This window comes from Schistocerca gregaria, chromosome 2, assembly GCF_023897955.1.
Source record: "Schistocerca gregaria isolate iqSchGreg1 chromosome 2, iqSchGreg1.2, whole genome shotgun sequence".
Lineage (NCBI taxonomy): Eukaryota > Metazoa > Arthropoda > Insecta > Orthoptera > Acrididae > Schistocerca > Schistocerca gregaria.
Window position 1 is genome coordinate 353,826,327 of NC_064921.1, and position 15,386 is coordinate 353,841,712.

The 15,386-nt window shown below is 41.0% G+C and overlaps 1 protein-coding gene across 1 annotated transcript in view; it reads right to left on the minus strand.

Annotated features, from left to right (window-relative positions):
• Nucleotides 1–15,386, minus strand: part of LOC126337044 (GRIP and coiled-coil domain-containing protein 2-like) — a 252,037-nt gene that overhangs the window by 192,772 nt on the left and 43,879 nt on the right. Inside the window, exon 4 of the mRNA XM_050001367.1 lies at nucleotides 8,091–8,174. Coding sequence (XP_049857324.1) covers nucleotides 8,091–8,174 — 84 coding nt within the window. The remainder of the gene's footprint in view (nucleotides 1–8,090; nucleotides 8,175–15,386) is intronic.

Here is a 15,386-nt window from a genome sequence, read left to right on the forward strand (position 1 = left end):
AAAAAATTTCTGAGGACTTCTTATTGTCCCGATTACAAATAATCCCACCCAATATTGATTATGAGGTTTTTTTGAGGGATGTACGGTGCCAAACGGACTGACTAGGAGCAGGAGAGGCACCACAGGACATTTTAATTTCCACTGTGCTGAATATAAGGTTGATGGTTTCCATTACAAAATATACACGTTTCAATTCCACAGAATGAAATACAGTGACTTGCAACAGAAGAATGCTGTGCAAAGAGGCGTGGCACTGCACTTTGGCACACTTAAGACCAAATCCACACAATTCCGAAGACTGCAAGAGCTGACAAGTGCAAGAGTTTCCGCACAATCGAATTAACAGCTCATGCATCCAAGTTGCTGACAAGAGTAATATACAAAAGTTCATAGAGGTATGTACCGTCTACGCAGCTAAGTGAAGGCAGTTAGTTTGTTGCCATACACGTTTCGCTTCATTTATTTGGGAAGCATGATCAGTGGCCTGAAATACATGTTCTCCACGAATTTAGAGCAACTAAGGGAAAGACAGAAAACAAATAAAAATGACGAATACACAAAAGAATGGAAATGAAAATTGAGGATAAGTTGGACGACAATCAGCTTGGCTTTAGTGAACTTAAAGGCATCAGAGAGGCAATTCTACGACTGTGGTTGATAATGGAAGCAAGACTAAGGAAAAATCAAGACACATTCATAGGATTTGTCGAGCTGGAAAAAGCGGTCGACAATGTACAATGGCGCAAGATGTTCAAAATTCTGAGAAAAGTAGGGTAAACAATAGAGGAGAGGTAAAATGCACAATATGCACAGGAGCCCAGAGGGAATAATAACAATGGACAACCAAAAACGAAGTGCTCGGATTAAAAAAGGTGTAAGACAGGGATGTAGTCTTTCATCCATACTATTCAATCTGTACAGGAAGAAGCAATGATAAAGGTTCAGGAGCGGGATTAAAATTCAAAGTGATAGGGCATCAATTAGCTGATGACATTGCTATCCTGAGTGTACGTGAAGACAAATTACATGATCTGCTGAATGGAATGAACAGTCTACTGAGTACATAATATGTAGTGAGAGCAAATTGAAGAAAGATGAAAGCAATGAGAAATAGCAGAAATGAGAACAGCGAGAAACTTAACATCAGGATTGATGGTCATGAAGTAGATGAAGTTAATGAATTCCGCCACATAGACAGCAAAATAACCAATGACGAATAGAGCAAGGATGACCTCAAAATCGGACCTAAACTTTCAAAAAGGGCATTTCTGGCCAAGAGAAGTCTACTAGTTTCAAATATAGGCTTTAATTTAAGGAAATAATTTCTGAGAATTTGCTTCTGGAGCACAGCATTGTATGATAGTGAAACATGGACTGTGGGAAAAACAGAACCAAAGAGAATCAAAGCATGCAGAGTGTATCTACATCTACATTTATACTCCGCAAGCCACCCAATGGTGCGTGGCAGAGGGCACTTTACGTGCCACTGTCATTACCTCCCTTTCCTGTTCCAGTCGCGTATGGTGCGCGGGAAGAACGACAGTCTGAAAGCCTCCGTGCGCGCTCTAATCTCTCTAATTTTACATTCGTGATCTCCTCTGGAGGTATAAGTAGGGGGAAGCAATATATTTGATACCTCATCCAGAAACGCACCCTCTCGAAATCTGGACAGCAAGCTACACCGCGATGCAGAGCGCCTCTCTTGCACAGTCTGCCACTTGAGTTTGTTAAACATCTCCGTAACGCTATCACAGTTACCAAATAACCCTGTGACGACACGCGCCGCTCTTCTTTGGATCTTCTCTATCTCCTCCGTCAACCCGATCTGGTATTGATCCCACAATGATGAGCAATACTCAAGTATAGGTCGAACAAGTGTTTTGTAAGCCACCTCCTTTGTTGATGGACTACATTTTCTAAGGACTCTCCCAATGAATCTCAACCTGGTACCCGCCTTACAAACAATTAATTTTATATGATCATTCCACTTCAAATTGTTCTGCACGCATACTCCCAGATATTTTAGAGAAGTCACTGCTACCAGTGTTTGTTCCGCTATCATATAATCATACAATAAAGGATCCTTCTTTCTACGTATTCGCAATACATTACATTTGTCTATGTTAAGGGTCAGTTGCCACTCCCTGCACCAAGTGCCTATCTGCTGCAGATCTTCCTGCATTTCGCTACAATTTTCTAATGCTGCAACTTCTCTGTATACTACAGCACCATCCGCGAAAAGCCGCATGGAACTTCCGACACTATGTGCTAGGTCATTTATATATATTGTGAAAAGCAATGGTCCCATAACACTCCGCTGTGGCACGCCAGAGGTTACTTTAACGTCTGTAGACGTCTGTCCATGGATAACATGCTGTGTTCTGTTTGCTAAAAACTCTTCAATCCAGCCACACAGCTGGTCTGATATTCCGTAGGCTCTTACTGGAACTGTATCGAACGCCTTCCGGAAGTCAAGGAAAATAGCATCAACCTGGGAGCCTGTATCTAATATTTTCTGGAACTTATGAACAAATAAAGCGAGTTGGGTCTCACATGATCGCTGTTTCCGGAATCCATGTTGATTCCTACAGAGTAGATTCCGGATTTCCAAAAACGACATGATACTCGAGCAAAAAACATGTTCTAAAATTCTACAACAGATCGACGTCAGAGATATAGGTCTATAGTTTTGCGCATCTGCTCGACAACCCTTCTTGAAGACTGGGACTACCTGTGCTATTTTCCAATCATTTGGAACCTTCCGCTCCTCTAGAGACTTGCGGTACACGGCTGTTAGTAGCGGGGCAAGTTCTTTCGCGTACTCTGTGTAGAATCGAATTGGTATCCCGTCAGGTCCAGTTGCTTTTCTATTCCTTGGACACTTATTTCGATGTCAGCCATTTTTTTGTTTGTGTGACGATTTAGAGCAGGAACTGCAGTGCGGTCTTCCTCTGTGAAAAAGCTTTGGAAAAAGGTGTTTAGTATTTCAGCTTTACGCGTGTCATTCTCTGTTTCAATGCCATCATCATCCCGGAGTGTCTGGATATGCTGTTTCGAGCCACTTACTGATTTAACTTAAGACCAGAACTTCCTAGGATTTTCTGTCAAGTTGGTACATAGAATTTTACTTTCGAATTCACTGAACGCTTCACGCATTGCCCTCCTTACGCTAACTTTGACATTGTTTAGCTTCTGTTTGTCTGAGAGGTTTTGGCTGTGTTTAAACTTGGAGTGAAGCTCTCTTTGCTTTCGCAGTAGTTTCCTAACTTTGTTGTTGTACCACGGTGGGTTTTTCCCGTCCCTCACAGTTTTACTCGGCACGTGGGCAAGGAAAAAAATTCCCAGGTTTTTCACGGATTTCCTGGTTAAAAATATGCTTTCTCTCAGATGAAAACACACTTTTTACATGAAAGATTTTTGATTTGCAGCAACATGTACACTGCATATTTTCGTGTTATGAAAGTATGAATTCGGATTCCACCAAACACCGGATATTAATTTCCGGACCATTTCAATAGAGATTGCGATGCGTTTTTGTAAGCCACTCATAGCTCTTGTCACATGATCCTGCCAGCCGATGACAGCATATATTCATAGATGAAAATGTGAACTTGAAATGTAGTGTGCAGTTGAAATTAGCCAATAGCCTTCAACTAAAACACTTTGTTTTAAACACATTGAATGCCTCGGCTTAAAAGATTAATAAAAGCCAAATTTCTTTAGGAAACAAACAAAAATAACTTCATTGTTCTACAAGGCGATTAATGTGTGGCTGTCAGAAAAGTGGAAATAAAATAACTGCTGAAACTAATTACATATATTAGCCTTTCATAATTATGTGAATTTATTTTAATTCATCTGATAGCTCCCGGCCAATTTGGTTTCATTTGACGTGAGAGCAGTAAACGAAGAGAAAAAAGCAAAATCACTAAATGTAAACACGGGTCACGTGGAGACTACTCACTTACCCACTATAACTCATACTCCTCTGCGCATCAGCCTCGGATCTAAATTATTATCGAACCAGGGCAATACTAAGATAGTGGCGACCCCCTCTCCCCCTCCCCCTCCCAACCGCCCTCCCTTGAGCGTTTGGGAAACGACATAAAAAATGAAAAAAAATCGAATTTTCAAAAATATGTTCATTTTGTAGTGTACATATTTCTCAAGATATCTGATACATAAAACATACATGTTCAAGGAAATGTAGGACTTGCTCTCTCTCTCTCTCCCCCCCCCCCCCCCCTCCCCCTTAAAAAAAACACTCGTGGTTAATACTGCATGGGATTATTTGTAATCGGGAGAACTAGAGTCTTCAGAAAATTTGCACTATTTATTGCCTGTTAGCTAACAACTTTCTGTTTTAAGTGATATAAAATTAAATATAGGGTACATCTAAAAACAAAGATGATGTAACTTAACTTACCAAACAAAAGCGTTGGTATGTTGATAGACACACAAACAAACACACACACAAAATTAAAGCTTTCGCAACCCACGGTTGCTTCATGAGGAAAGAGGGAAGCAGAGGGAAAGACGAAGGGATGTGGGTTTTAAGGGAGAGGGTAAGGAGTCATTCCAATCCTGGGAGTGGAAAGACTTACCTTAGGGGGCAAAAAGGACAGGTATACACTCGTGCGCGGGCGCACGCACACACACACACACACACACACACACACACACACACACACACACACATCCATCCGCACATACAGACACAAGCAGACATATGTAAAGGCAAAGAGATTGGGCAGAGATTTCAGTCGAGGCAGAAGTACAGAGGCAAAGATGTTGCTGAATGACAGGTGAAGTATGAGCGGCGGCAACTTCAAATTAACGGAGGTTGAGGCCTGGTGGGTAACGTGAAGAGAGGATATATTGAAGGGCAAGTTCCCATCTCTATAGTTCTGATAGGTTGGTGTTTGTTAGAAGTATCCAGATAACCCAGACTGTGTAACACTGTGCCAAGATACGCTGGCCGTGCACCAAGGCATGTTTAGCCACAGGGTGATCCTCATTACCAACAAACACTGTCTGCCTGTGTCCATTCATGCGAATGGACAGTTTGTTGCTGGCCATTCCCACATAGAAAGCTTCACAGTGTAGGCAGGTTAGCTGGTAAATCACGTGAGTGCTTTCACACGTGGCTCTGCCTTTGATCGTGTACACCTTCCGGGTTACAGGACTGGAGTAGGTAGTGGTGGGAGGGTGCATGGGACAGGTTTTACACCGGGGGCGGTTACAAGGGTAGGAGCCAGAGGGTAGGGAAGGTGGTTTGGGGATTTCATAGGGATGAACTAGGAGGTTACACAGTCAGAGTTATCTGGATACTTCCCACTAACACCAACCTGTCAGAACTCCGGAGATGGGAACTTGTCCCTCAGTGTATCCTCTCTTCTCGATATCCGCCAGGCCAGGGCAGGATTTGAGGAAGTCATATCCCTGCTGGAGAGCCACATTCAGAGCCGGATCCAGTCCCGGAAAGTATCCTGTCACAAGTGGGGCTCTTTTGGGTTTCTTCTGCGGGAGGTACTGGGTTTGAGGGGATGAGGAAGTGGCTCTGGTTATTTGCTTCTGTACCAGGTCGGGAGGGTAGTTGCGGGATGTGAAAGCTGTTTCCAGGTTGTTGGTGTAATGGTTCAGGGATTCAGGACTGGAGCAGATTCGTTTGCCACGAAGACCTAGGCTGTAAGGAAGGGACTGTCTGATATGGAATGGGTGGCAGCTGTCACAATGTAGGTACTGTTGCTTGTTGGTGGGTTTGATGTGGACGGATGTGTGAAGCTGGCCATTGGACAGATGGAGGTCAACGTCAAGGAAAGTGGCATGGGATTTGGAGTAGGACCAGGTGAATCTGATGGAATCAAAGGAGTTGAGGTTGGAGAGGAAATTCTGGAGTTCTTCTTCACTGTGAGTCCAAATCATGAATATGTCATCAATAAATCTGTACCAAACTTTGGGTTGGCAGGCCTGGGTAACCAAGAATTCTTCCTCTAAGCGACCCATAAATAGGTTGGCGCACGAGGGGGCCATCCTGGTACCCATGGCTGTTCCCCTTAATTGTTGGTATGTCTGGCCTTCAAAAGTGAAGAAGTTGTGAGTCAGGATGAAGCTGGCTAAGGTAATGAGGAAAGAGGTTTTAGGTAGGGTGGCAGGTGATGGGCGTGAAACTAAGTGCTCCATCGCAGCAAGGCCCTGGACGTGCAGATTATTTGTGTATAGGGAAGTGGCATCAATGGTTACAAGGATGGTTTCCGGGGGTAACAGATTGGGTAAGGATTCCAGGCGTTCGAGAGAGTGGTTGGTGTCTTTGATGAAGGATGGGAGACTGCATGTAATGGGTTGAAGGTGTTGATCTACATAGGCAGAGATACGTTCTGTGGGGTCTTGGTAACCAGCTACAATGGGGTGGCCAGGATGATTGGGTTTGTGAATTTTAGGAAGTAGGTAGAAGGTAGGGGTGCGGGGTGTCTGTGCGGTCAGTAGGTTGATGGAGTCAGGTGCAAGGTTTTGTAGGGGGCCTAAGTTTCTGAGGATTCCTTGAAGCTCCGCCTGGACATCAGGTATGGGGTTACCATGGCAAACTTTGTATGTAAATTACTGATGACATCTTCATGATTTGGACTCACAGTGAGCAACTACTCCAGAATTTCCTCTCCAACCTCAGCTCCTTTGATTCCATCAGATTTACCTGGTCCTACTCCAAATCCCATGTCACTTTCCTTGACGTTGACCTCCATCTGTCCAATGGCCAGCTTCACACATCCGTCCACATCAAACCCACCAACAAGCAACAGTACCTCCATTATGACAGCTGCCACCCATTCCATATCAGACAGTCCCTTCCTTACAGCCTAGGTCTTCGTGGCAAACGAATCTGCTCCAGTCCTGAATCCCTGAACCATTACACCAACAACCTGAAAACAGCTTTCGCATCCTGCAACTACCCTCCCAACCTGGTACAGAAGCAAATAACCAGAGCCATTTCCTCATCCCCTCAAAACCAGAACCTCCCACAGAAGAACCACAAAAGTGCCCCACTTGTGACAGGATACTTTCCGGGACTGGATCCGACTCTGAATGTGGCTCTCCAGCAGGGATACGACTTCCTCAAATCCTGCCCTGAAATGAGATCCATCCTTCATGAAATCCTCCCCACTACACCAAGAGTGTCTTTCCGTCTCCACCTAACCTTTGTAAGCTCCTGATTCATCCCTATGAAATCCCCAAACCACCTTCCCTACCCTCTGGCTCCTACCCTTGTAACCGCCCCCGGTGTAAAACCTGTCCCATGCACCCTCCCACCACCACCTACTTGCTTGTCTGTGTATGTGCAGATGGATATGGGGGTGTGTGCATGTGTATACCTGTCCTTTTTTCCCCTCAAGGTTAGTCTTTCCGCTCCCGTGATTGGACTGACTCCTTACCCTCCCCCTTAAAGCCCACATCCTTTTGTCTTTCCCTCTCCTTCCCTCTTTCCTGATGAAGCAACCGTTGGTTGTGAAAGCTTGAATTTTGTGTGTATGTTTGTGTTTGTTTGAGTGTCTATCGACCTGCCAGTACTTTCGTTTGGTGAATCACATCGTCTTTGTTTTTAGATATATTTTTCCCCAGTGGAATGTTTCCCTCTATTATATATATATTTCAACTCAATGCTTCCGCTATATGATGAACCTCTTCTCATACCTCTGTTTCTATCCCATCTATTTTCTGTTACATTTTGTTTTGTAATTTTTTTTAATAATCTATCACTTTCAAATGACTATCATTTCCATTACCACTGTTGTTAATTTCCATATCATAAGGCCAATCTCCTAGCATTATAGTCAATAAGTTCAGACCTACTCCAGGAAAAAATCTTTCAAGTGAACTAATACAAAAGCCGGTGGCGATAATCGCAGAGTAACAGGATGCAGAGGGTTTCCTCAACTGAAATCCCAACCTATAAGTTTTGCCTTTTGCTCCACTACTTGAAAACTTCTGCGCTGCAACAGCATTAAGGTATGTTCCCACAAGCATTAGGTACAAAAGCACAGAATATTCTGCAACAATCTTAAATTTATTAAACAGTGAATTTAATGATACATTACCTCAATAACAAGAGAGAGCTTTTGCTCAGTGAGAGTGTCTATCATCTCCTGCATGCTTGTGGCATCAGTATGTTTTGGTGCTTCCTAAAATGGAGAAGTATTATCATGTTACTGCCAATAAATCTATAAGGGCACTTAATGAGGTCGAATAATAAATGGTTAACTGGAGTAAATCAGCTGTAATTGCTATAGGCATACACATTTGGATCTGCTGATACCAGTACTTATTACAGATAAATAGTGTAGAGAAATTAGATGGAGTTTTAATTTAATTTCATATAAACAGTTTATAACATACAGTTTGAAGGAAGTAGCAAAATTTGCCAGAGCCGATAGATGGCAAGCTTTACACATGATGGGAAATAAATAAATACTTACAATACCACAGGGAGAAAGGTACAAGTCATATGAACAACATACATTCACCACAGATTTAGACATGTAAGCTAAATGAGTACAATTGCAGAGTGGAGGTACATGTGTAGGCTGGATAGTGTCCCATGAAATGTAGTGTCATAATCCAGAAGATATCCACTGCTAAATATAGGTCTCCTCCAGTTTTATCCATGCATAATGATGGTCTTCAAACACTGCACATTAATGAGGTTCTTCCATGATCACTAAAATGGTCAACCAATTTTCCATTAGGTCACTGGCAGTGACTATAACTCTAGACTCATCAAATCCTTCCCCAATTCTCAATTTTTTGAGAAGGTAACTTAGAATACTCAACCACCTTTCTGATGACTTTTCAACAGCAACTCTGATTGGCTTACACAAAGGTTTCTCCACTGCGGAAGCTATATATAATCTCTTAATTCAATTCCAGTAGAAATAAACAAGAAAAAATGTCTGCAGTTATTTTTGGTATTTTGACAATGTCACTGACTGCGTAAATAATAAAATTTCACTACAAAAACTAAAATGTTTAGGTTCTAGAGGTATTCACTTTGCATTTCCAATACATAGACAATTAGAGTAGTCTCTGAAATCAGTTAAATAATTCCTCCTTAGTATACAACAATACATAAAACTACTGCTAAGTAGTGTAAGAAGAGCAGCATTTCTTCTAATATCTTTACCTATAATATTCAAATAATGGAAACTCCAGGTAGGAATAATAACAATGTAGGAAAGGATAGATTGCTACTTACTGTAAAGAAGGCACGTCAAGTTGCAGAGAGGCACGATTATTAGACACTCACGTGTATCTTTCGGCCACAGCCTTCATCAGCAAACACACACACACACACACACACACACACACACACACACACACACGACTGCCAACTTTAGCATCTCTCAGGCCAGCCCGAGAAGCTACATGTGAGTGTGTGTTAATAATGCCTGTCTGCAACTTGATGTGCCTTCATTATGAAAAGGAGCAATCTATCCTTTCCTATACTGTTGGTTTACCTATAATAAGCAACCTAGAAGACACACAAGTGATTATCAGTTAGAATTCAAACATGCAATATGCCATTTGGACCATGTACATTCCCAAATTTACCATCTTATCCTTTTTTCAAGCTTATTTGAAATGTTTTAAACTCCCACTGTATAATATGTAGTGCTAACACAATTAACCCCTGTGATTAAAAAAATAATAACAAATGTTTGTTTATGTGAATATATGTTATCATAACTGTTCTATTGGGCTGTTGAGTGAATTTCATTTTCGGTAAATTATTTCTTATTTAATGTTCTATGTTTTGATCTTAGTATGACTACATCTTTACTGATGTACTTTGGAACGATGTTAACTGGGTGCCTGTTGGATGTATGTTGTCAGGAAGGGAGGAAGGAGAGATGTAAAGTTTTCTGGAGTTATGTATAAATGGAATGCACAGAATTACATGAGACAAAATGCTAGATATGGAAGGATTTCTATGTTACAGACACCATGACAAACCATGAATGGAAGCAGGGAGGATACGAACTCCGCCACACAGTGACAAGACTCTCCGTGCATGGATTTCACCACAAAGTGTGTAACACCCGGAGTTTTCATGAGCCCAGCACGAGCTGTATATGTGCGAGGTTCGATGACCAGTTTGAGAGATATCACGTGTTAATCTGTACGATGAAAACAGAATCACAGGTGAAATTCTGTAGTGACTAAGAATAATAATATTGAGTAGAGAATAATTCCTGTACTTCATGCACTAAATGGCCAGTTTGACTGAAATAAATCTATTATTATTATTATTATTATTATTGTTATTATTATTATTATTATTATTATTATTATTATAAATGGAATGTATTTCGCTGAGTGAACATTGTAACTGATGACAGCAAGGCATCTAGGACTGTCAAATATGAAAATTACATATGAATCAGTTTTGTTGTCCACATTATTCAACAAGCACATCAACCTATGAGGTTTCTAGATCTACAAGAGAATCTGGTTCCAAACAGAAGAAATTCAAGCAACGGATTGAAGGAGATCCTCAAAAACCAGATGAGTATTATTTCTTTAAAACTACCACTAGACTCGGTCAATGTTTTTACTTGATGAACATTTATTACAATTAATGATCATCCAACTGTAACAAAGGAGGTTGTTACAGTGGTGCCATTGTGACCAGGATACTTGTACGTTTGGATTTACGACATTGTTTATGTTTAAGGTGACCAAAATGCATATAATCGTGCGGAAAAGTGGAATGATTTTAAACAAAATATAGTTTGACATAGTATATGTGGAAAAGTTTTGGAATGAAACAACACTATAGACATACATGGTTGTAAAAGGCTGAAGCATTACTACCAAAGTTGATGCCACCTACCCAATCCGAGACAGTAATAAGCTAAGTATCAATTAAAACATTTATTTTTGTATTTTCTCAGTGCAGTGTTGTGTGAAAATTTTGGCCACTTTTTTTGCATCGATGATTTACGAACAAATTTACAAAAAATGGATTGCGACCAGAACAATGAAATAAATATGCCGAACCTACCAGCCTCAACTAGTGACTTTAAACAGTACATAGCCCATAAAGACATGTTTCAGGATGTATTCGAGAATAGTCAACCTAAACAGTTAAAAGAAATCAGTGCAGACCCGGGATTTTTAGACAGTAGTGTGTTTGATTTGAGTCCAGACTATGAGAACCAAGAACAGTTGCACGTAAGTGAAAGAATGCCGAGTGAAAAACCCAAACAGTTAAATTTACAAGACATGCTTACTGCATTAATGTCATCAATGGGAAAAAACAGTGAAAAACTTGAAAACAAACTGTCATCAATGAAAAAACAAAACAGTGGGGAGTGGGGGAGGGGGTGGGGGGTGGGGGGGGGTGCGGGGGAGCTATCATCAAGGAAAAAAATTGTGAAAAACTTTAAGTCAATAGTCTCAGAAGGTAATCTCATTAGATCAGAGCTTAATGCACATATTTCTAAAATTAAAAGAGACTCAGTTGGTGTGTTTTGTCAAGTGAAAGCTATAAATGAACATGTGAAAAAAATAGAGGGGAGGGTAGAGGCTTCAGAGTCCAAAATACAATCATCAGACAAAAATAGGGGAAGTAGATGAAAATCTCAAGATCTGAGATAGGTGCTGTTGTAATTAGATGTAAAAATGCTGTTGGAGACACTAGTAAACAAGCTGCAACCTTAAAAGCTAAATGAAAAAATAGACTTTGTTGCCTCAGCTGTGGATGAAAAAATTCAGAAGATAGCCAAGATAACAGATTCAAATGTGTCAGGCTTGCATAGTGCTGTCACTATTAACAAAAAAACAAGAAAGAGAGTTACAAGATGGGGCTCATTTAAAAACATTCTGTAATGTAGGACACCCAAGCTTTCCTACTATGCTACTAAAGTGTTCCCCTGGTGAAAAACATTTTCATGCAGTTGATTTTATACAACATTGTCATGACAGCCTCCTTGGTATGAGTGATGAATTAAAAATTAAGTTTATTAAAAGATCATCAGAAGAGGAAGTCTTGTCATGGGCCAACCAACCTGACTGTAGCAATTAATTCATAGATGAATTTGGAACGTGTTTCTTGAAAAAGACTGACACTGAACAGGCAAGAATAAAGTGCGAGTTTTTAAATGGTCCAATGTACAGGGAGCAGAAAGGGGGTATGAAAGAGTTTCGCAAAGACCACATCATGAAACTTGCACACTTAGAGCAATCTTTTGATGGGTTTACTCAAATAGATGCACTGAAGAGAAGGCTACCAGACAGAATTCAAATGGGGTTAGTTTATGGGCCAGACGATTCTGTAGACCAGTTCCTAAAATATGTAGAAAAGTTGGACAGGGCATATAACGAGTTTGGCCAACATAGTATTGATTTCAGGAGGCCAAACTGGAGTAACCACAATGATAACAGAAAAACTAATAACAATGACAATTTTGACCACCACCCTAGAGAAGGGTGACTGGAATCCAAATAATTTTAGAAATTATCACGCTGTGAGGACCAACAGTTTTATGAGAATAGAAACTCTGGCAACAGAAAAGGTGATAGGAATTTTGAAAATAGAGGTGGACAGTGGACAAATAATAACCCCACCCCCAACCCTCTGTGAGGGATAATGATAGTAGAGGTGATAAGTTAAACTGAGACCCTCTCAGTTGGTGGAAACATTGGTGAACAGTCATTTTTTGACAGTAAACAGAAACAAAAAACCTATTCAACACTGGTTATATAAAATTCAGAGTGTTAACACTTATTTGATTATTTTCTGAGTACAAAAGTAGTGCAAGAGGATATTTTTCTGTTTGTAATTGAAAAAAAAAATTATTATTATGATACCATAAAGGTAAGGTAATGGGATTTTACAAAATGTACCAGTATATCAAATTATGTTGACCATCCTGAGTAGCCAGTAAACATGAAAGTGTAAAAGGTTGTATAATTGCAGGAGTAATGAGATTAGTAAACAGTGCATACACAATATTACGTGTCATGCACTAGCTTTCAAACTGTTTGTATAAAGTAACAAGTGAAAGTACAGTTGCCTAGTGAAGTGTATTTGAAAGTAATGAAGTGATTGTAGGGAGTGTTACCTTTCTGACCCTTCAGTGAAGTAATATTATTGTATATAGTAATGAATTGCGCAAGCAATGCAATGATTAGATACAGTAAAATAATAGAACATGGAAATAGTTTAATGTCTGTTTCTATTGTTAGAGGAAAAGCTATACCAGTAGTGAGGTCTGCTGCTATGTGGTGTTATTTTGTGAGGTTGATCAATTGTATAATATGAAGCAGGTGGTTTTTCTTAAGTGATTATTATTATGGAGTATTCAGTGGAGTAATGAGGTGAAGTTATTATGTTGATGCAATGATGAGATATTTGATGTATTTAATGAAGTACTGATTTATTACTGATGTAATGAGGAGAATGATGTTAGGTAGGGACTGGTTAGGGAACCTGTTTTTTCTTACTGTGGAGAAAGTTTCTAAAACACACATACAGCCAGCAAAATTTTGTAATGCAAGTTGTTTTTGATTTGAAGTAACATATGCAAGTAAATACTTAGTTATATTTATGCAGAAAGGTTGATCCTGTGTGAAGTGTGACCTCTTTTGTAATTAGGCAACATGTCTGTAAGCTGTATGCTGAGAAGTGATTAAGCATCTTGTTGGTAATTAATGTGAGGAACAGGATACTTGATAATATGAAGTAATCTGGAGGATGTTTTTAGTGAATTGACAACTATACCTATACACCACTACATACTTGTACACTGTTGAAAGGTTATGAGAAGTGAAAACTGCTTATTTCTGAAACACATGAAATTTTTTATACTTACACTGAATCTTATAAGGTAAGACAGAATGATACATCTGAACACTTGATGGCTGATATATTCAGTACTCAAAATGCTTTATAAATTGAACTACTTATTGTATCAGACTATATACTTGAGACATGTAACTGTTTTGTTACTGTTTCTGAAAATTTAACAAGAGGTGGGAGTTATTTTGTTACTTTTCTGGAATCATGATGAGGTATATACTAAGTTTTTGAAACATTTCACCCCAGATGGGAAACTTTACACTGAGTTTGTCTTTTGTTTGATGTGCATCAAATGTTACAACCATACAGTGACTTATTGAAACATTTATCTGTACAGAAATTCTAATTTTTAAGTGTTTCAACACAACCATATCCCACACAATGACTTAGTACTATTACAATTTTTTTTTATGTTTTGTTATTTACGTAACCAACCATGAGTATGGTGGTGATTCTAGAAACATGCTAACAAGTACAAGGACTTCTTTGCCATTGAATACCATACCCACACCACATAAAAAAAACTGCATAACATTTTATCATTTTTGAAAATACCTTGAAGATACTGTCTGATAACCAATAATACACTCCTGGAAATGGAAAAAAGAACACATTGACACCGGTGTGTCAGACCCACCATACTTGCTCCGGACACTGCGAGAGGGCTGTACAGGCAATGATCACACGCACAGCACAGCGGACACACCAGGAACCGCGGTGTTGGCCGTCGAATGGCGCTAGCTGCGCAGCATTTGTGCACTGCCGCCATCAGTGTCAGCCAGTTTGCCGTGGCATATGGAGCTCCATCGCAGTCTTTAACACTGGTAGCATGCCGCGACAGCGTGGACGTGAACCGTATGTGCAGTTGACGGACTTTGAGTGAGGGCGTATAATGGACATGCGGAAGGCCGGGTGGATGTACCGCCGAATTGCTCAACACGTGGGGCGTGAGGTCTCCACAGTACATCGATGTTGTCGCCAGTGGTCGGCGGAAGGTGCACGTGCCCGTCGACCTGGGACCGGACCGCAGTGACGCACAGATGCACGCCAAGACCATAGGATCCTACGCAGTGTCGTAGGGGACCGCACCGCCACTTCCCAGCAAATTAGGGACACTGTTGCTCCTGGGGTATCGGCGAGGACCATTCGCAACCGTCTCCATGAAGCTGGGCTACGGTCCCGCACACCGTTAGGCCGTCTTCCGCTCACGCCCCAACATCGTGCAGCCCGCCTCCAGTGGTGTCGCGACAGGCGTGAATGGAGGGACGAATGAAGACGTGTCGTCTTCAGCGATGAGAGTCGCTTCTGCCTTGGTGCCAATGATGGTCGTATGCGTGTTTGGCGCCGTGCAGGTGAGCGCCACAATCAGGACTGCATACGACCGAGGCACACAGGGCCAACACCCGGCATCATGGTGTGGGGAGCGATCTCCTACACTGGCCGTACACCTCTGGTGATCGTCGAGGGGACACTGAACAGTGCACGGTACATCCAAACTGTCATCGAACCCATCGTTCTACCATTCCTAGACTGG